At 44.5% G+C, this 21,798-nt stretch overlaps 1 protein-coding gene across 1 annotated transcript; it reads right to left on the bottom strand.

The window, feature by feature from the left end:
• Positions 1–687: 687 nt before the first annotated feature.
• Positions 688–19,870, bottom strand: DYNLRB2 (dynein light chain roadblock-type 2). The gene is made up of 4 exons (XM_029608160.1): positions 19,735–19,870; positions 17,912–17,987; positions 1,709–1,876; positions 688–1,011 (listed from the first exon to the last, which is right to left on the bottom strand). The coding sequence occupies exons 1-4, from the start codon at positions 19,735–19,737 to the stop codon at positions 968–970; spliced, it is 291 nt and encodes a 96-aa protein (XP_029464020.1). The 5' UTR covers positions 19,738–19,870; the 3' UTR covers positions 688–967.
• Positions 19,871–21,798: the final 1,928 nt, after the last annotated feature.

Genomic DNA, 21,798 nt, shown 5'->3' on the forward strand with positions numbered 1-21,798 from the left:
TATCTTCACTCTGATATTATTAACAGCTCAAACATGCTATATTTTCAATGCGAGAAAAATATTTCACGTTACCCTGATTTCAATAATTTTATGTTTGCATGCTGCCATTAGATAGACATGTCATTGACTTTTACAATTTTATGCCTCTCATGCAGAGAAACTGAAAAAATGCTAGTAGTGTTGGACGACAATTTGAGAAATCTTGGAATACCCTGGATTTCATTCCAAGTTAAGTTTTATTTGCAATTTAAAATTTTCTGAAAAATAATACATATTACCTGAATATTATAACATATATGTGATCCAGTACAGACCAAGTATTGATTCCACAGATAAATTGGATCAATTTAATATGTCTTTGATGATGGTCATATGGGTACTTTGTGATATTATTTTGTTTATACATACGAAGGTATATATTTATTATTTTGCATACTACGCATTTGATTATTCACCAGATGGGTTTCTATGCTATGTATGAGGTCATCCATGGCATATTTTTGAACACTACTGATACTGAGATTTTAGGGAAATTGTCAGGAGAAAATGCATTCATTTAATAAATGATAGCTTTAAAGTAAAATGTGTAATTGATGTAGGCTGTGTATGTCTATATCCTACATGTTGCAATATTGCACAAGTCTGCTTTTCTTTGAAGGAAGAAAAATGACATTACAATCAACACACTTTAGGACTTTAAGAAATTCATTTATTGTGCATAATGATGTGCATAAGAAATAGAAGAGTGTGATCAGCCATATGTTTGTTATTCAAGAAAAACTGAACTAGACTCACAGTCAACTTTTCTTGTATTCACATATCCTTCAGCTATAGCTGTGTGTTAATGGGACAACAACTTATTGGAACAGTATATCTGACATTAGATGTATGCAAAGTCTGAAGAAATATTTGAGCAGTACAATGACTTCCATGTCTTTCAAATTAGCATTATTGAATGTCTGTTCTTCTACTCAGATGGGTTTTGGATTACAATGAGAAGATACTCTCTATCTGTGAAAGGATATAAAAGACACATTTAGTTGAACATTTTTTAAGCCAGCAGCCCATTTTAGTAGATTGTTTATAGCTAACATGGACTGCATGTATAAAGTACTCTTCACTGTTATATAGTCATATATGCTTTAAATAATATATATATATATATATATATATATTTAAAAAACAGGTTTTATATCTTTTTCTTACCCCATTTTCTTTCTCTCTACTGACTTGGGTCAATCATAATTTTTTTTTTTTTTTTTGCTGGCCCTATTCAGCAGAGTAGGAAGAAAATAAATCATTTATCATGATTATTTTGTATTATTTTTTTTAATCTTTTTTTCAGGTTTACATGGAGTTTTAAGCATATGGCACTGCTTGAGAGCCCTAGTCCTCTTCCTAAGGGATAAGTATACACATGTCTCACATCATACTGATAATGGGTGCTAATTAGCCCCTTAGCTGGTAGCACCGCATAGAGATCAAGGATTGAGGTGGCATGGAAAATTAACTCCTCACTCAGCCACAGTAGTTGTCTTTGTAGAATATGGTTGTGGTTGTTTCATGGAGCAGTGTTGGAAATGCTGCACCAGTTCTGTTCCTCTACTACAACTAAATGAAGGACAAGAGTGCTATCAAAACAGCCCCCCTTTAAAAAATACTGTTTTGCTTTTAAATTAAATAATACAAATTTGGTGGAGTATAATACCTGGGGCTACCATTATTTCATGTTTCTTTGATCTAATCCGGAGAAAAGTGAGATCATTCTGAGGATCAATATCTCTCACTGTGCTTCTGGCTTTCATTGACAGCTGATGGAGGAGACCAGCATATTGCACTGTGGTGGAGTTATCCAGTGTTGTTCTGATTGGGATTCCTGCAGATAAAAATTTCAATAGAAAAGACATCTATTATAAATCAACTCTTTGGCAATCATGATTTCGAGCACTGAAAATCTTAGCTTCAAAGTGATTTGCTTCTATTTTTTGTTCTTATTTATCAATGGTTTTCCACACAGGCATGAAACTGAAGAAATCCCATGATAATCAAGCCCTTTGTGTTCATGGAATAATCCAATTAATTATAGCTCTAGAGTTATGGATGATACCTAGGCATAAATAAACACATATATAAATTAAAAGTAGAAATATATTTTTTCTGTTAAAGCAGGCTCAATTTTATGTTAAAACCATGTTTACAGGTTCCAACTCCAGAAGCTAATTTAGAAGAAAACTGTTGTCTCCCATAAACGCAGCATATATATGTATGATTTCCCCAATTTATTTGCTGGAACTTTTAAAACAACAGCAGAAGAAACAAAATATGGTTAAAAAGTGAAAAACAAAAACTAAGTGATTGTTTTTCATGAAGCAATAAAGTTTCTTCTGTAGTAATAATTTTGAAGTTTTCAAAGTAACTAAAAATGGACAAATTGTGCAGCTTTACTAAAGTTTCATGATTGTTTTGTTTCAATACCAAGAAGAGACAAGACAGTAAGTCAGTATATGTTCAAGCCACCTGAACAGCAGCTGAAAAGTATTTAAAACATGGCAGGTATCCTTGGTTTAACAGCATTACTAGATAGTTGATGTTAATGAAATTCAAAAAAAAAAAAAATACTGGACAAATATTTTTCTATCTGTTGGTTTTTTACTATGCGTGAATCTGTATATAGTAAAGAACAAAGCTTTCTCAAGGAAGAAACAGCGTTTCAGATAGCTTTCTGGGATCATACAGAAAATCATAACTCCAGAACTCACCCAGAGCAAGAAGGGAGCCAAGAGACACCATCCGTGCCAAACTTGGACCAGGACAGTAAAACAGAGTTGCTTACCTGTAACAGGTATTCTCCTAGGACAGCAGGATGTAAGTCCTCACATATGGGTGGCATCATCGGATGGAGCCCAGCAGGGAACTTTGACCTCAAAGATTCTAGACCTTTCAAACATGTCCTACTGAGCATGTGCAGTGTAATCATCATCCTGCACCTAGTCAGATTCTCTATAGGTACTATAGCTAATACTCCCAGGGGAGATGGGCGGGGCTTGTGAGGACTTGCATCCTGCTATCCTCGGAGAACATCAGTTACAGGTAAGCAACTCTGCTTTCTCACAGAACAAGCAGGATGGCAGTCCTCACACATGGGTGAATCCCAAACTAGAGGCTGTCTGAGCAGGACACCGCATAGTGCTGAAAGAACCACCTCTCTCCCTTTTGCCTAGGCGGGAAAAGAGTTGGGTTCTACAAAGAGAAAACCATAGAAAAGACAGACAGAAAACCCCGATGCATAGCAGAGGTGCCTAAGGCAGGGGAGTGATACGAATGCCAGCAAGAAATGTACTCCGCATCACATAAAACATTACAAGCAGGGTTTCATATCAGGAATCCATGACGATGATAATAGGTCTAGTACAGGAAAACGTCTAGAGATGTAAACAAAAGAATGACTCTTTGACGAAGACTGTACAGTTTTCTTCGGTGTTACAGGACAACCAAAAAATAGAACACTCCAGAAAGAAACTGCGGTACACTGACTTCTGAAGGACAGAATGTCCCTGCAGAAGTGTGCCCATGTTTGGCATAATGGGCAGAAAATGTTTGGAAGAACAGTCAGCAACAATGGCATGGTCTGTGACAGTCCCTATGTACCAAAGCACCAGACACAGCTAACCAGCAGGACAGTATAAAGTGTTTCAGCAGATGAAAGGCAATCCCTAAATGGGATCGCTAGCCCAAACCCCCCCGAGCAGGGAGATACGCTAGACTTGAAGTTCACCCACACTGCACCCTGTCAAGGGCTGGGCTATCCATCCTGTCTACAGGATAATTCAGGTGAGCAGGAAGACACTTTGGGCACCCTAGTGAACTGAACTGGAAGTTGGAAGGAGCAAAGAACACAAAGAGGCAGACTGCTGGACTTACGGGATAAGCATAGGTCACTAGGTTGTATAACTCAGCAACCAAGTGAATAACTCACTGCCAATTCCGGTAGGGAGTTACCCACCAAGATAGAGCCCTCAGCCTGCTTGGGACAGCTGAAACAGAGAGCTAATTCCACAGGGAAGAAATCTAGAAACAGTCCACTACGAGACAGGAAGCCGAATGCCACAAGTGCAAACCCCTGTTGAACAGGATTTCTTCACCAGCCTGGATACTCTAAGGGTACCAGGACAGGGCAAGAGTGATCTTGGAACAGACTGCCGGGAAACTACAGACCAGTGAGCCTGACTTCAGTGCCAGGAAAAATAATGAAAAAACTATACTATAGATCAAAATCATAGAGCATATAGAAAGACATGATTTAATGGGACACAGTAAACATGGATTTACCCAAGCGAAGTTTTGCCTAACAAATCTATTTCATTTTTTTGAAGGGGTTAATAAACATGTGGATAAAGGTGAACCAGAAGATATAGTGTATCTGGATTTTCAGAAGGCGTTTGACAAAGTCCCTCATGAGAGGCTTCTAAGAAAACTAAAAAGTCATGGGATAGGAGGCAATGTCCTTTCATGGATTACAAACTGGTTAAGAGACAGGAAACAGAGAGTAGGATTAAACGGTCAATTTTCTCAGTGGAAAAGGATAAACAGTGGAGTGCCTCAGGGATCTGTACTTGGACCAGTGCTTTTCAATATATTTTTAAATGATCTGGAAAAGAATACGACGAGTGAGGCTATTAAATTTGCGGATGATACAAAATTATTAAGAATAGTGAAATCACAAGCGGATTGTGATACATTACAGGAGGACCTTGCAAGACTGGAAGATTGGGCATCCAAATGGCAGATGAAATTAAATGTGGACAAGTGCAAGATGTTGCATATAGGGAAAAATAACCATTGCTGTAGTTACACAATGTTAGGTTCCATATTAGGAGCTACCACCCAGGAAAAAGATCTAGGTATCATAGTGGATAATACATTGAAATCGTCGGCTCAGTGTGCTGCAGCAGTCAAAAAAGCAAACAGAATGTTAGGAATTATTAGGAAGGGAATGGTTAATAAAACGGAAAATGTCATAATGCCTCTGTATCGCTGCATGGTGAGATCGCATCTTGAATACTGTGTACAATTCTGGTCACCCCATCTCAAAAAAGATATAGTTGCAATGGAGAAGGTACAGAGAAGGGCAACCAAAATGATAAAGGGGATGGAACAGCTCCCCTATGAGGATAGGCTGAAGAGGTTAGGGCTGTTCAGCTTGGAGAAGAGACAGCTGAGGGGGGATATGATAGAGGTCTTTAAGATCATGAGAGGTCTTGAACGAGTAGATGTGAATCAGTTATTTATACTTTCGGATAATAGAAGGACTAGGGGGCACTCCATGAAGTTAGCAAGCAGCACATTTAAGACTAATTGGAGAAAATTATTTTTCACTCAACGTACAATTAAGCTCTGGAATTTTCTGCCAGAGGATGTGGTTAGAGCAGTTAGTGTAGTTGGGTTCAAACAAGGTTTGGATAAGTTCTTGGAGAAGTCAATTAACTGCTATTAATCAAGTTCAGTTAGGGAATGTCCTTTGCTATTACTGGCATCAGTAGCATGGGATCTTTTTGGTGTTTGGGTACGTGCCAGGTTCAGCCTCTGTTGGAAACAGGATGCTGGGCTTGATGGACCCTTGGTCTGACACAGCCTGGCAATTTCTTATGTTCTTATGCCACGAACCTGGCTTAGGTATTAATACCTTAGCCATGATAACATATACTTCCCCCAAGGAAGCACACTGTCCAGTAAATAGAACAATCACATGAATCAAGATGCCCCTGACCGCAGATAGGGTTATCTCTAAAATGAGGAAGTATAGCTTGCAAGCCACTGCAAGCTAAGAGTAGCACCTCTGTTGTGGGGTCCCTTGTCCCCCAACTCCTTCAGCCATGGATATGGCAATAGGCTGAAAGGCATACTCACCAATTAGATGGATTAGAACCCTCCTCACTGAGGTAGTGTCCCACAGGCGAGAATGACTGGCAATAGTGGTCCTTATCAAAAAATGCCCACTGAGCTCAGCAGGTATCAGAGGTGACTCCTGGATGGGAGAAACCCCTAATCTTCACCGGGGAGCTACTCTGGAAAGGCTCCCTCGCGAAATAGACCTGCTGTGCCTTAGGACAACTTAAGGAGAGGGCAGAACCCTGGCGTGGCTGAGAATTGCACAGACAGGGAGAATGCCGTCTGCCATTGCCTGAGACGCTTGGAATAGATGCCTTGCCATACCCGACTGCACATGCTGCGCTCCACTGTTACAGTAACTCCCAGTGGGGATGTACAGGAACAGTGTGACGATGGCATCCCCAGTACCACTGAGGCATTGATGGTATCAAGAGCATCAACGTCAATAGTAGCTCCGATGGCATCAAGGAGGATCATGGTGCTTGATGGTAGACCTGGTCCCTGACACTAGTGGTTGGTGCCGCTACTCTGCCACACTGAGGTGCAAAGCACTCGATGACTCTGGTGCAAAGAGACTTCATGTCCACAGATGCCTATGGCACAGAAGGCCCTTACGGCATAGAGGGAGGTCACGCACCTCGACGGCATCAAGACTGGCCATGGCGCTCAATGGCAGTCCTGACATCAATGCATCAGTTCAGCAGTGTCCTGGTCACAGATTTGCACAGGCAACTGTAACGGCATGGCACTGAAGGTGTGGCAGCAAGCTGCTTTCCCAGGCTCCTGCTCACCCTCTCTCACAAAGAGACTGCACTGCCATCACCAGCAAGCAGAAGGGGAGGCTACATCATCCAGGGCTCCTATGCGTGACTAGTTCCTTTGAATGTGGGGAGGATGAGCTCTCCTCCCCCTCCCCCACAGGAACAGTGTGGTCCTCGATCTCTGGACTGTCTGAACCTTCTTCAATGCCAATCAATTGGTGAAACGACATAACTCCTTTCTGGGTAGAACTCAGGCAAGTCCCCAGGTTCAGCGGCCTGCCTTCAGTTAGTCCTGCCAGCTCCTGACAAAGATACAAGGCGGTACAAGGAGCAAGGAGAGGACACAGATACTAAAAGGAAAATTGGTTCTTACCTGCTAATTTTCGTTCCTGTAGTACCACAGATCAGTCCAGACTCCTGGGTTTTGCCTCCCCTCCAGCAGATGGAGACAGAGAAAGTTTTACTGACACTGACACTTAAGCTGAGGTGCCACCTGCAGTCCCTCAGTATTAATCTGTACCCAAGCCAGGATTGTAAGCAACTAAACCCACAAGAGTCCTCCAAACGAGCAGGAAAAGGAAAACCTTAAAAACGAAACTGCGCCCACACAAAAAACCCATGTAGGACTAAAGGAACATAGAAACATAGAAATGACGGCAGAAGAAGACCAAATGGCCCATCCAGTCTGCCCAGCAAGCTTCCCTCATTTCTTCTCTCATACTTATCTGTTTCTCTTAGCTCTTGGTTCTAATTCCCTTCCACCCCCACCATTAATGTAGAGAGTGGTGATGGAGCTGCATCCAAGTGAAATATCTAGCTTGAGTAGTTAGAGGTAGTAGGGGTAGTAACCGCCCCAATAAGCAAGCTACACCCATGCTTATTTGTTTTTACCCAGATTATGTTATACAGCCCTTATTGGTTGTTTATCTTCTCCCCTGCCGTTGAAGCAGGGAGCTATGCTGGATATGCGTGAGGTATCAGTTTTTTTCTTCTCCCCTGCCATTCTTCAGAGAGCATATGGAAAGGTAAGATAAATCGAGCAGACTCTCAACTATCCAATGCCTCCAGAGGGCAGGACTCTGGACTGATCTGTGGTACTACAGGAATGAAAATTAGCAGGTAAGAACCAATTTTCCTTTCCCTGTACGTACTCAGATCAGTCCAGACTCCTGGGATGTATCAAAGCTTCCCTATGTAGGGTGGCACTGAGATAGTCCCACTCAAAGCACACTTTCACCAACGCCCCTGAGTTCCAGAAACTGGACATCCAAATGATAATGTCTGGTGAAAGTGTGCAACAACTTCCAAGTAGCCGCTCTGCAGATCTCCTGTGGAGAAACCAGCTGACACTTGGCCCAGGAGGTCGACTGAGCACTAGTAGAATGCACCCAAAGACCCTCTGGGACCGGACAACGCTGACAGTTATACGCTGAACTAATAGCTTCCTTCAACCACTGAGCAACAGACCGGTTACTTCATGCATATCCAGCATACCTCTCTGCTTCAACGGCAGGGGGAATGAAGAAAAGTGGATCTATATACAGACAACAACCAACGAGGACTGAATTACATAGTCTGGGTAAGCAGATAGGCATGGGTGTAGCTTGCTTATTGCGGTGGTTTCTACCCCAGACTAATTAAGCTAGATATTCACTTAGATGCAGTTCCAACACTGCTCTCTGCGTTAATGGTGGGGGTGGAAGGGAAATAGAACCAAAAGGTTACTAAGAGTCAAGACTAACAGAAGTATGAGGGGAAAAAAAAAAGTGCAAAGCTTGCTGGGCAGACTGGATGGGCCGTTTGGTCTTCTTCTGCCGTCATTTCTATATGTTTCTATAATAGTGGCTTTTGACATCTTATGCCCCTTTTTGGCACTTCTCCACAAAACAAAAAGATGGTCAGACATGCGGAAACCGTTGGTGACTTCCAAGTACCACATTAATGCGTTCTTCACGTCTAAATGTCTTAAGTCCCTCGAACACGCCTCTGAGGGATCTGGAGTGGAAAAGGACGGGAGCTCCAGTGATTCATTTAAGTGAAAAGATGACATCACCTTAGGCAAAAAGTATGGGACTGTCCGCACACCCCTTCATCCGAGATTCTCAAAAATGGCTGCCTGCAAGATAAGGCCTGAAGCTCGGAAATTCTACGAGCCGAACAAATAGCCACCAGGAAAACCCCTTTCAGAGTGAGATCCTTCATAGTTGCACGTCTCAGAGGTTTGAAGACCACATTCAGGCTCCAGGAAGGACACGGCTGTCGAACTGGAGGGCATAAATGCTTCAACCCCCTGAAGAAAACGCACATCTGGATGAGTCGAAAGAGCAATTCTGTGAACCTCACCGCACAGACATCCTAACACGCCACTTGAACACTGAGAGAATTAAAGGACAACCCTTTGACCAAATCGTCTTGAAGAAAAGCCAAAATATGCCCCACCGTGGCTCGCCTAGGATTCACTGACTGATTCACCAGGTCTCAAAGACCTTCCAGACTCTCGCATAAGCAAGAGAAGGGGAAGTCTTCCGAGGCTGTAAGAGGGTAGTGACGACTGCGTCCAAATAACCCTTATCCTTCAAACGCTGTCTTTCAAAAGCCAAGCTGCTAGACAAAATCGATCTGCCTGATCCAAATAAATGGGGCCCTGATGCAGAAGATTCAGTAGATGAGCGAGCCGTAGAGGCCTGTCCAGGGTTAGGCTGACTAGGTCCGCAAACCATAGACACCTTAGCCACTCTGGAGCGATCAGAATAACCTTGCCCGGATGCGTCTCTATGCACCATAAGATCTTGCCTACTAGTGGCCAAAGAGGAAACACATACAGAAGGACATCCGGTGGAAAGGGCAGAACCAAGGCATCTACCCCTTCCGCCCCTCTTTTTCTGACGACTGAAGAAACATGGGGCCTTGGCATGGCAGAAGGTTGCCATCAAGTCCACACTCGGTGAGCCCCACTTGTAAGTGACAAGACGCATCGCTTCCTGTGACAGCTCCCACTCTCCGGGGTCTATCTGCTGCCGGCTCAAAAAGTCTGCTTGCATGTTGTCTGAGCCCACTATTTGGGAGGATGCCAGGCGATCCAGATTCTGCTCTGCCCAGGCCACAAAACGAATGGCCTCTTGGGCTACAGCCAGACTCTTGGTCCCTCCTTGTCTATTGATGTAAGCTACTGTAGTCGCATTGTCCTACAGGATTCTTACCAGGTTTTCCTTCACCAAGAGTAGAAATGCCAGTAGAGCCAAACATACCGCTCTTGTCTCTAGGTGATTGGATGGACCAAGAGGCTTCCTCTGGCGACCAGCAACCTTGTACTCTGGCATACTGCCCCCCAGCTGGAGAGACTGGCATTGGTGGTAACGATCATCCAAGCCTGGGACATCGAGATCCACACTGCGGCTCAACATGTCCGGGAGGAGCCACCAAGAAAGACTGGAAAGTGCAAATTCCTGGAGAGGAAGAGGAAGCTGAAAATGCTCCGATAAGGGGTCCTAGTGATAAAGCATCGCGGACTGAAGAGGCCTCAGATGGGCAAAGGCCCAGGGATCCAACTCCAAGCTAGAGGCCAAAGACCCAAGGACTATAGGTAATCCCAGACCCTGGGTACTCTCATGTCCAAAAATCTGCAAACTTGGGCCTGAAGTTTGAAAATCCGTTTCTCGGTGAGAAAGACCTTTCCCACTTTTGTATCAAAATGCGCCCCCAGGAATTCCAAACTCTGGGAAGGGACAAGATGATTCTTGGAAAAATTGACTATCCACCCCAAAGACTCCAGGCGCCAAAAACCAGATCCACGGCCTTCCGACTTTGCAAGGATCAGCCAATCACCAAGATACCAATGGACCAGAACGCCCTCCCTCTGGAGAGCCGCCGCCATCATGACCATCACCTTGGTAAAGGTCCGAGGCACTCGCTAGACCAAAGGGTAGAGCACAAAACTGAAAGTGTTCTCTGAGAATTATGAACCGGGGATATCTCTGATGATCAGGTTGAATTCCTATATGCAAGTACACTTCGGTTAAATCCAAGGACACCAGAAACTCTCCCGGGTATACCGCCACGACGACAGAATGATGAGTTTCCATCTGGAACAGGGGAACCTTGAGAACCTCACTCACCTTCTTTAAATCAAGGATCAGGTGAACGTACCCTCATCTTTGGGAACGATGAAATAGATGGAATAGCGACCTGACCCTTGCTCGTCCGGAGGAACTGGGACAATGGCTCCCAATTGGTGCAGGCGACAAACGGTGTCTCTTACTGCTATTTTTTTTTCTCGGTAAGAGCACAGGGATATCAGAAAGTGGTCTCTTAGTGGCCGAGCAAATTCTAAAGCGTAACCTAGTTTTATCACACTTAGGACCCACTGGTCAGATGTGATCTTAGTCCACTCTTCGTAAAATAAGCCAAGATGGCCTCCTATCACCGGAAGTGAGGAGTGAACCAGCCTGGCATCATTGGGAAGATTTGGTACCATCTGCTTCCTGGGAAGAGCCATCTATGCCAGACCGATATCCTCGAAAGGACTGGTTCTTTGACTGTTGTCAACCCGAGAACTGTCTCTGAGTGGTTCCTGAAGGCCTGGATGCTCGAAACCTGTGACTCCCCTTAAAGTGAGGGCGAGAGGGAAAGAGCCTTTTCCTTTCAGCTTATCTTTCGGCAACTTATGAATCTTGTTCTCACAGAGTGACTTAATCATCTTTTCCAGGTCCTTACCAAACAGCAAGTCCCCTTTAAAAGGTAATGACTCCAACTGAGACTTGGAAGAAACATCAGCTGACCAATTCCTCAGCCAGAGGAGTCGTCGGGCAGAAACCACCGACATCATGGGCAGGGACGAGGTTCTGAGAAGATCATGCAATCCATCTGCTCTGTAGGTGACCACGGCTTCCAACTGTTTTGCTTGAAGAGCCTCAGATTCAGACAAAGATTTGCCCATTTGCAACTGCTGAACCCTGCGCAGACCCACTCTCAGCGTAAAACTGCTGCACATGGCTGCTCGGGCTCCAAGTGCAGACCCCTCGAAAATCTTTTTGAGATGCACTTCCAGCTTTCCGTCCTGAAGATCCTTCAGAGCTGCAGCACCCGTAACTGGAATGATCATCTTTTTGGTCACCGCTGAGACAGAGGTGTCAACCTTGGGGACCTTGAGAGGTCCAGCACATCTTCAGGCAACGGATACAATCTATTCATAGCCCTGCTGACCTTCAGATCTATGTCCGGGGTATCCCACTCCCTGAACAGGATAGCACTGACCGAAGAATGGAAAGGAAAAGATCTAGCCAGTCCACGAAGGCCAAGCATGTTCGGGTGTGAAGAAAACAAAAACAAGACTGACGCCTTGGAAAGAAGATTTATTCAATAGAACAGAACCCGCCCGACTCTGGCCGAGTTTTGCCCTTACGGCTGCATCAGGGGCTCTTGAAGTCATATCATGGTGAGTAGTCCTCAAAATATCTTTCTATCCACATTTAGGAGTGCTGTAGTGTGCTGCATACACTGGCACATTGGACGAGATTGTGGTTATGCTCTTGAGGAACTTGAAGTTGATTACAAATTTTTTTCGGTGAAATGTGCCAGTGTATGCAGGTAGCGAGCACAGAGGCCATCGTGGGACAGACGCATGCGCGTGTCCCCGCAAGCAGAGCAGGTCGTTTCACAAGGCATGAAGATCAGAGCCGACCGGGGAGAATTAAAAGACAGTGCTGGGCCGGTAGGGAAAGGGGCGCTGGGAAGGGACCACCCAAGAGCCGACAGGAGAGATAGCAAACCTCTGAATGGGAGGAATACAGCCTTGCAATTACTCCCGGCTGTGCTTCTAAAACTACTTTTTTTTTTATACCAACTTTAATCAGCACACAAAGCATAAGGTACTTCCCTGCGAGCGGCTTGAAGCTCCGCTGGTCCTTCAGGGCAAGTGATCCAGATCCACCGGGTGTCAGCCCTGCTTGGCAAGAAGAGTGAGCAAGCTGAAGGGTCCCAGACACCTTGCTTGTTTGCCTCGAACACCTGAGGGGATGGACCCACCAGGATCTAGCAACCCTATGCCATAGAGCGCAGATCCGACCTAGCTATGACTCTTAATTTGTTTTTTGTTTTAGAAGTCAGACTGCAGCTTTACACCTCCACCATCTGCTGGAGACAGAGAAATACTGAGAGACTGCAGTATCAGTAAAACTTTTTCTGTCTCCATCTGCGGGAGGGGAGGCAAAACCCAGGAGTCTGGACTGATCTGGGTATGTACAGGGAACTGCCGGTGCAGTATTTTTTATTTATTTATTTTGTAATAAGGGATAGAAATAGACTCTGCCAGACTGCAAAGCGACTAAGGCCTGCCATGCGGCTGGCAGACAGAGGAAAGAAGAAGAAAAAGGGAAAAGAAATAAAACTACCGTTAAGAAAAAAGAAAGAAAACAGCTGCAGCTGCAGAAAAAATCTCTTACAAAAACTGTGAGGAGAGAGCAAAGCCGAATTCTGTGCGACACACGGTTCCAATGACCACATGGCTCCACAGAAAAAAAAAATGACTGAGGGACTCTGCCTAGGGGGCAGGGTGATGACTACAGCTGCACATGCTCAGTAGGGCATGTTTGAAAGTTCTAGATTCTTTGAGGTCAAAGTTCCGTACCAGGCTCCATCCAATGATGTCACCCATTTGTGAAGACTACATCCTGCTTGTCCTAGGAGAAATAAAAAATCACCTTGTTGGCATTTAGAACTGCATGGATGTTCAGAATCAAAATGTCATAACTGAGTTAATTTTATGCACCTCTCTGCTTTGGTATGAGTACCTATTGGGCAGTTCTTGCTGAAGCCAGCAGAGGGCTTCAGTGGGCCTTGTAGACTGCTTGCTTAGTCCTCCTGGCACTATGGCCTGCTGTGTAGACGTTGTTCCTGTTTAAATTCAGATATACTCTCGCCTCATGGTCAGTACCTGGTGCTAGCTCCTAGCCACAATTTTTTTTTTTTAAACTATGGTCCAGTTGGCCCTAATTTGTGACCTTACATAGGACCCACTCTTGGGCCTTCACATTCTGCATTCCTATTTTGTCCTAGTTTTTTCCTGTATTCTTATCTGATTTTAGTTTGAGTGTCTGGCTCTTACAGTGCTCCTGCACTGCTTCAGTCAGTACCTTCCTGTTCCATGGTTCCTGTAGCAGTCCAGCCCTGCTCTTGTGGGTGCCTTCATGTTCCAGGTGTGTATTCAAACTGTCCAGGTCCTGCCAGCCACAAGCACCTGAAGGCTCAACCCGAGGGGAAGGTGGCCAGTACAGGCAGATGACACCCTGTTCCTGCTCTTGTTCAAGTCTGCCTCATCAGCATCTAGCCTCCTCCTGCTTTTGGGGGTCATACCTCCAACAGTATGCTCCGGCAATTGGGGAGTAATACTAATGCCTTGATTAATATGTGATTTGCATGGAGGGGCGCTATGTTGTGCGCAAAGTTTTATTTATATTTCTGTGCACATTTTTTGTGCACTAAATTTCTTGTCAAATTGGGAATAAAGTTGAATGCACAAAAATGTGCTCATAACCGCACATTAACATGTGTACACAGCTGAGCGCACTTTATATTAGGGCCTATGGACGTAATTTTCACAACGTTTTATGCGAGTAAATGAGCTTTTGCAAATTGCTACATGCATAACTCCTTTGAAAATTACTTCAGTAGGGCTAAATGGTAAAATTGCATAAATAGGATTTTGAAAATTGCTCGTATCTACTTTTATGCATGCAACTACTTTGAAAATTACCTCCTTAGTTAGCAAATGAGATGAAGGAAAGACATTTTTTTCAGCTGTACCAAGACCAAAATGCATGACTAGATTGGTTAACAACACTGAAAGACAAGAAATGTATTTCCATAACACAACTGTTTGTTGTAAGGCTAATAGTAGGCTCTTCTCTTGTGACCTGCACCAACTCATCTGTGAAGAGTCGTTTTTGTAACCTGCCCAGACATGCATATTCATTGTTTGAGTCTGCACTTGTTCTTCTTTTCTAATTATCACTTTTGCTCCCTCTTAAATCATACTATAATTCAAATTTTGAGTTGAATTACTGCTCCGTGCATACAGTAAATACCCAGAGCTGTCATTGCCTTATATTAACAGAAATCCAGATGTAATGCTTGAAAAGCAATTATCTATATATGTAATCAGCTTAGCAGGATGTGTGGTCTGTCTGTGGCAAACCATGCATGCACTCCACACCAGCTACTAATTGCAGGCTTCATATTACTTGAAAAAAACCTCTACCCACCCAGTAAACTGTACAAAATGTCCCAGGGACCCTCTTGGATCTCCTCCACCTTAGACCTTACCCTATTGCGGGTCCTCAGTCTATTCTGGGGGTAGGAGTGATCCGCTGTCACTCCAGCCCCACTGCTCCGATTTTGCAAGATGGACGCTGATCAACCTAAGCCCAGCATCATTATGTTGTACGGCTACCCTATCTTGAAAATCATATCAGAGGGGCTGGAACCACAGGGATCGCTTCTGCTCCTGGAACAGCGCACGGACTGTGACGGGGTAACGACTGGGACGGGGGGAGGTAGCGAGGGATCCTGGAGCATTTCATATCCAGTCACCCTCACACTGCATTCGACTGGGATGGGGAAAGAAGGGCACAAACAGGCCGATATAGTAAAGTTCGCTGTCCTGTGCGCGCAATACAGTAAAACAAAATATTTAAATTAGGGCCTGCGGTAAAAAGAGGCACTAGGGACACTAACATGTCCCTAGCGCCTCTTTTTGGACAGGAGCAGCGGCTGTCAGCGAGTTTACAGCCGACGCTCAATTTTGCCGGTGTCGGTTCTCAAACCCGCTGACAGCCACGGGTTTGGAAACCGGATGCCGGCAAAATTGAGCGTCCAGTTTCCAACCCGCGAACCGCAGGCTGATTTGAAATTTTTTATTTTTTTTAAATTTTTAACGCATCCAAATGCGGGTTAACTGTATCGGCCTATATGTGCCTATATGTGCGCTCACTTAGGACACACCCACCCATCTAACTCCCCAACACAAATCCACCTGTTCACATCTATCTCCACATATAACCCCCCACACATACCCATTCCTACTCACATCTACCTCCTCACACATGCCCACTCCCACACCTATCCGCTCACACTCCCACTCACCTCTAAACAAGATCCTCTCATACATTCACCCAACCCCACATCTTCCCAACATACATCTATTCACATCTAGCCCTTCATATCCCCGCTTACATCTATATCCTCAACACATCTACTCTCTCACGCATGTGCCACTCACATGCCAGTTCACATTCTTTCACACACACATGCCCACTCACATCTGCCCCAGACCCACCCAAACCATCTACTCCCTCATACATACCACTCACACAGCCCACTCTCATATTCTCTCATGCACAAATGCCTACTCATAACCCCCACACATACCCATCTACCCACACACTCAAACATGCACTCATATCTATTTCCTTACATACTCACTCACATATTCTCCTCACACACATGCCCAATTACATATTCTCCCTAACACACACGCACATACTCAAACACCCACTTGCATATCTCCCTCACATACATTCCCAATCATGTACTCTCCCTCACATCCACATGCCCACTCACATACTCTCCCTCACACACACACGTCCATTAATACACCCCCACTCCCCAGCGACAAACACACATCTGTTTGTCGCTGGGGAGTGGGGTGAGCATATGGGCCGGCTTGTGCATGCGCATCCCTCCAGCTACTAACGCCAAAATTCTCATTCTTGTTTAAAAAAATGAATTCTGCCAGCAAACCAAATGGAATCTAATCAATGCCTCCAGACCCCCCACCCCCACCCCAGTCCTTACCCAATCAAGGGTCCACGTGATGTTCAGTGGGCAGGAGCAATCCCCTATCACTCTTACCTCACTACTCCAATTTGCAAAAATAGTCATCGATCAACCTGAGGGTGGCACCATTATGGTGTATGGCTGCCATACAGGAGGTCAGAGAGTACTGACCTCTTGGGACTTATATATACTCACATACACACAGACACACGTCCACTCACACACACACTCCCCAACACTGACATGCCCACTCTCATATACTCCCTCAAGCCAACATAACCCTTCACATTCCCACATTTATTCTCCCTAACACATTCACATCCTCACATGAAAATAACAGAATGATGGCACATACATACATAAAAAATAAATAAATACATCTATTCACTCATTCTCTCCAGTCTCAAACCCTGCATCCTCAACAAGGGCCATAAGCACATACAAACATCCCTGCCTCCTTCCATGCCTTCAAGCAACGGAGATCCAGAGGGCAACACTGTGCTGGTGGTTCAGCCAAGGATGGTGGAGTGAGAGCTGAGGCTGGGCTGGGCAAGGGGTCAGAGAGTGCTGATTTGGGACTTACATATACTCACATGAACTGACATGCCCTCTCACAAGTACTCACATGCACACATACACACCCGCCACCACACACTCACATATACTCCCTGAGATACCCACTCACACATACTCCCTGACATACACTCTGTAACATACATATGCTCACTCATGTTTTTCCTTCTCCCCCACACATATTCACACAGATATCCTGTTCCCTTCCATAGTCACCCAGAACCCTCTAGGTGAGGAGAATGATGGGATTTAGCAGGAATGGAGAGCTGCAGCTGGGCTAGGTAAGGAGTCAGAAACTGTTGGATTTGGGAGGCAGTCACTGTATGCTGAAGTTGGGCTGGTTAAAGAGAGGTCAGACAGTGTCAGGGCTGGACTATGGAGGGGACAGAAAGAATACCAGAGCTGGGGTTTGAGGGCTAGCAGACTGCTGGGCATGGGACATGGATTGTGCTAAGGTCAGGCTTGGGCCGGGGGAATCACTGAACACTGGGCCATGCTGGAGGAGGGACAGAGAGTGTAAGGGCATGAAAGGAAAAGGATGGAGGAGTTGGGCTGAGTGAGAAGAATAGCATGCAAAACTGTCCTGGGGAGGGTCACACTGTGTTAGGGTTGAGAAGTTCTGGGATTGGACTAGTAGGGGGGAAAGTAGGGGGGAAAGTAGAGGGGCCAAGTTCTGGAGGGGTTGGGGTTGGACTGGTGCTGGGGAGAGGGTTGAAGTCTACATGTGGAGGAGTGGTACAGAGTGCTGGGGCCTGCCAAAGGAAAGAGAATGCAGAGTGCTCCCATGGTGACATACCGTCCATTGAATTTTCAATGGGTGTTAGCTAGTTGCACTGTAAAAGCATTAGGAAAATTACCTTCTGCATTTACAACTATAAGTCCAATAACGCCTTTATGGGACTGAATTCTTTTCAACGTTTCCTCTACCTCAGCCTGTAAAACATTAAAAATTTTAAAAATGAGCTCACAATTAAGACAAGCAGCATTTGGTTTACAAATTCCATGACTTTTTAATGAATAATTACTGTAAGAAGTGTATAATTTAAGCATTAAAATATGATAAAGTAAACTGCCTAACATTGATTATGACTAAGTTAAATTCATGAGACAGGGTTATTGTTTAGACTGGTACAAGTTTTATATTACAGGGTTTAATGTGTTTATAAAATTGATTTTTCCCATTTAAAAGTATTAACATAAGAATAAAACATTTTCAGTTGCATGAGTTAGATTTTATACTATGCTAGCAAACCAATCAGCTTGGGATTATGACTGCTAGGTCCTATTTTAAACATGCTCATTATTTTATAATGTGGTAGACAATGTGTCCAATTCATCCACATTTTCCAGTAATGGAACTTGTGTTCAGCAAACTGGAGAAGAGTTTTAAAAAGCTGCAATCACTTGTAATGCTGCTGAAACTAAATATTGACATGAAAGGAAAAACAATTACATACATTCAGTAGAGTAGACAAATCTCACAGACTGTTACAAGATACTAAGGACATTATTCATAAAGCATTTCCCCCAATCTCTACACTGTGCGAAGTTCTAGCAGCTGTGTTGGTAAACTGGAAGAAACTGAAATCTTAGAAAACTGTAATACCTTTCATTAGCTGAACACAAGAATAACCAAAATATATTGATTACTCTCAAGTCTGATCAATAAAAGGCATCAAAGCTACTAAAATTCCCTTCTTTACCTGGGGCAAAACTCCTGACAACTGGTTCTTAACTATATTAACAGCAGCTTAATTTTGCTCTTCTGGGTTTAGGTCAGATCTAGGTGAAATAAATGTCTGCACATATAGTCCTAAAATATTACTTGAATAAAAAGCATATCTAATACTATCCAACTCCTGTGCATATCAGGTATTTATTTTGAAAGGCCATCACCCAGCTCTTTACATTATTTGAGTATAATTTATGGGGTTTTTTTTTTTTTCATCCCCTGCATTTTGCAGGTATGGCCAACATTTTCATCATGTGACCACCCATCTAATGACCGCCTGGCGTATTCTTGGGACTTGAGCTAGCACAGAAAGACTGCTCCAAGCCAGTCACATCATTTTCCATTTCATCTACCGAAACAGCGTTTAGCGTGATCCGCCTAAAGCCTGCAGCGCGTTTCTGAAAGCTACCGGAGGCTTCGGGGCACAGGACCTGCATCAACAGAACCTAACCCCTTTCTGGGAAACGTAAAGCCTCGTGTGAAAGAAGCAAAAAAACAATACCAAGCAAGAAGAGAAAAAGTAGAAAAAAAAAATATTTATGTATACAATTATTTTTCAGGCAGCTAGGAAAATATATCGACTTTCCCCCTCGAATAAAAAAAAACCATTCAGGGTCACAGAAGAGCTGAAATGCGCCAGGGATGGGGCTGCAAGCGCTGTGAGTGTGATGGGAGATTTAATAATAATAATAATAATAATAATAATAAAAAGTAATCCTCGCGGCGGCGGCGGCGACCGCGGCTGGGTGAGGTCAAACTCGACAGCCGTTCCGGCTCCCCTCGGGGTCGGGTCGGACCCACCACCCCTGGCAGCGCCGGGAGAAGAACGCAAATGGCGTCCGTCCGTCCCCCCTCTCCTCCGCCCACTACCCCCTCTTTTGAGACCGGGATTTCATCAAATGTCGCTATTCTTGTTCGGTCATAGATAAAGGAGCAAAAAAATATTACCATCCCAGCGTCTGCGCGCCCAACAGTCAACAAACCACAGCTTCGGCGGTTGCCGGGAGACGACACCGGAAACGGAAGTGACGGGAGCGGGCGGGAGGAAGGGCGGGTCACGTGGCAAAGGCTGGCCGGGGGGGGGGGGGGGGTAACAGGATTAGGAACAGAAAGAAGGTGGCTTACGCCTGCTCAAGGAGGGAGAGGGAGAGAGAGAGAATGTTTGTTAAACTTAAATGTAATCTGATTTAATGAATGCAAGGCTGTGGCTGCACATCTGTAACATTTAGTCACCAGAGTTCGAAATGCGATGTGGGTCCGTCCGAGTGCTTAAATTTAAAAAAAAAAACCAACCAATGAGATTTTGGAAAATGGCCAGTTGTTAGTGAACCAAGGAGATGGTGCCTTTCTTAAAGAGCAAGGGGAGCTTTTGTTATTCACGCTCAGATGAATGGGAATCCTTTGAAATATATAGAAGACGTTTAGGCCAAACGAGGGGTTGAATCTGCTAAGTCCTGCTGGGAAGGAAGAAGTTTGTGTTGGTCGTGGTCACTTCCAGAATAGAATTAAAACAGGATATGCGAAAAGAGGGCTGGTTTAGCCATACCTTCTGCTCGTCTAAAGAAGTGCATACCATGTTGTATTTGGATTTATTTAGGCCCCTTCCCAAACCCCTGCTCAAGGTGAGTTACAATTCAAGTATAGTAGGTAGATTTCCACCCCAGAGGGCTTACAATCTAAATTGGTACCAGAGATAGTGTAGGGTAGTGACTTGCCCAACATCACATGGATAGGAACCCAGCCTTCTGCTGTAACCACTACATTACTCTTTCTCGTGATACTGTTAATGACAGTAAATGATGGCAACTGAAGACCAAAAAAGCCTATCTAGTTTGCCCAACAGTGATTATATACACATTTCTCCAAAGTAGATCAAATTCTCACATGGAACCCAACCCCCTCTCCCATTGAGTCCCTTTTAGGGTTGCGTGTACTGCACCGTGAAGGTTACCTCACCTTCAAGGAAGCATATTGTAGCCATATCACTGTTGTCTTGGGCTGCAACTCGCTCAGTTAAGGTTGCTCTATGCTTCATAACCATATGCATTTTTAGTTAGCAGTATGTGGCAGCCATGCTTTTCTGGAGATAAAGTTTCATCTTGCATTAATGTTATTCCCTGTACGTACCAGGACCAGTCCAGACTGCTGGGTTATGCCTCCCCTCCAGCAGATGGAGTCAGAGAAAAGCTGAAAACCACCCCCTAGATATACTGGTGTGCCACCTGCGATCCCTCAGTATTTTCTCTGACTCCAGCAGATTGAGAGGCATAACCTGCGGTCCTGTCCTGGTTGGGTTTGTTTGTCGGGGAATTTACCTATTTCCGTGTTCGCTGACTAGATCAACTGGTTTCTTCCCTCCTGGGGATTCTTTGTGTAAAAAAAAAAAAAAAAAAGTAGGCCCCTTCCTTTTCCCAACACCAAATTCTGTAATAATCCATACAGCCATGAAAATTAGTGAGGTTGTCCAAAGCATTTGGCTTCCCCAGTCTCAATGATTTTTGAGTTTTAACCATGATTACTCCAGGCAGGTTATCCCAAGTCTTCTTGAAAACCTAAAGCAATCGCTAAATGCTAAGGCACTTGTCTATCTATCCCCTAACCTTTCCATAGCGCTGTCACGTGGTATTGGTTGCCACTGTCTCTGCCAGTAGATACTTTCAGATATCGAATGCACCCTTTCAGAATCTTCCTCTTTGCAGCGTCATTTCAGGGCTGACCCTAAGGAGATGCGGGATGAATCTGCTGGAGCTTGGCCCCTTTCTGAAATTGAAGGGGGTGTAGACTGAAGAACAAAGAGTGGGGTGTAGACTGAAGAACAAAGAGTGGGGGTGGAAGTTGTTTCCGAATTGTCTGACTGTATATGTAAGATCTTCTGCTGCAACTATGGAACTGGTAGTGGTGGGGATGGGGATGGGATGGGACCCCTCCCCACCCCAAGGATGGCCATGCTTTATATCATGATCCCTTGTCTTTCAGTTTCTTTTCTAAGGAAAATGTCACATTCCTGTGCTT

The sequence above is a fragment of the Rhinatrema bivittatum genome, chromosome 7, assembly GCF_901001135.1.
Source record: "Rhinatrema bivittatum chromosome 7, aRhiBiv1.1, whole genome shotgun sequence".
Lineage (NCBI taxonomy): Eukaryota > Metazoa > Chordata > Amphibia > Gymnophiona > Rhinatrematidae > Rhinatrema > Rhinatrema bivittatum.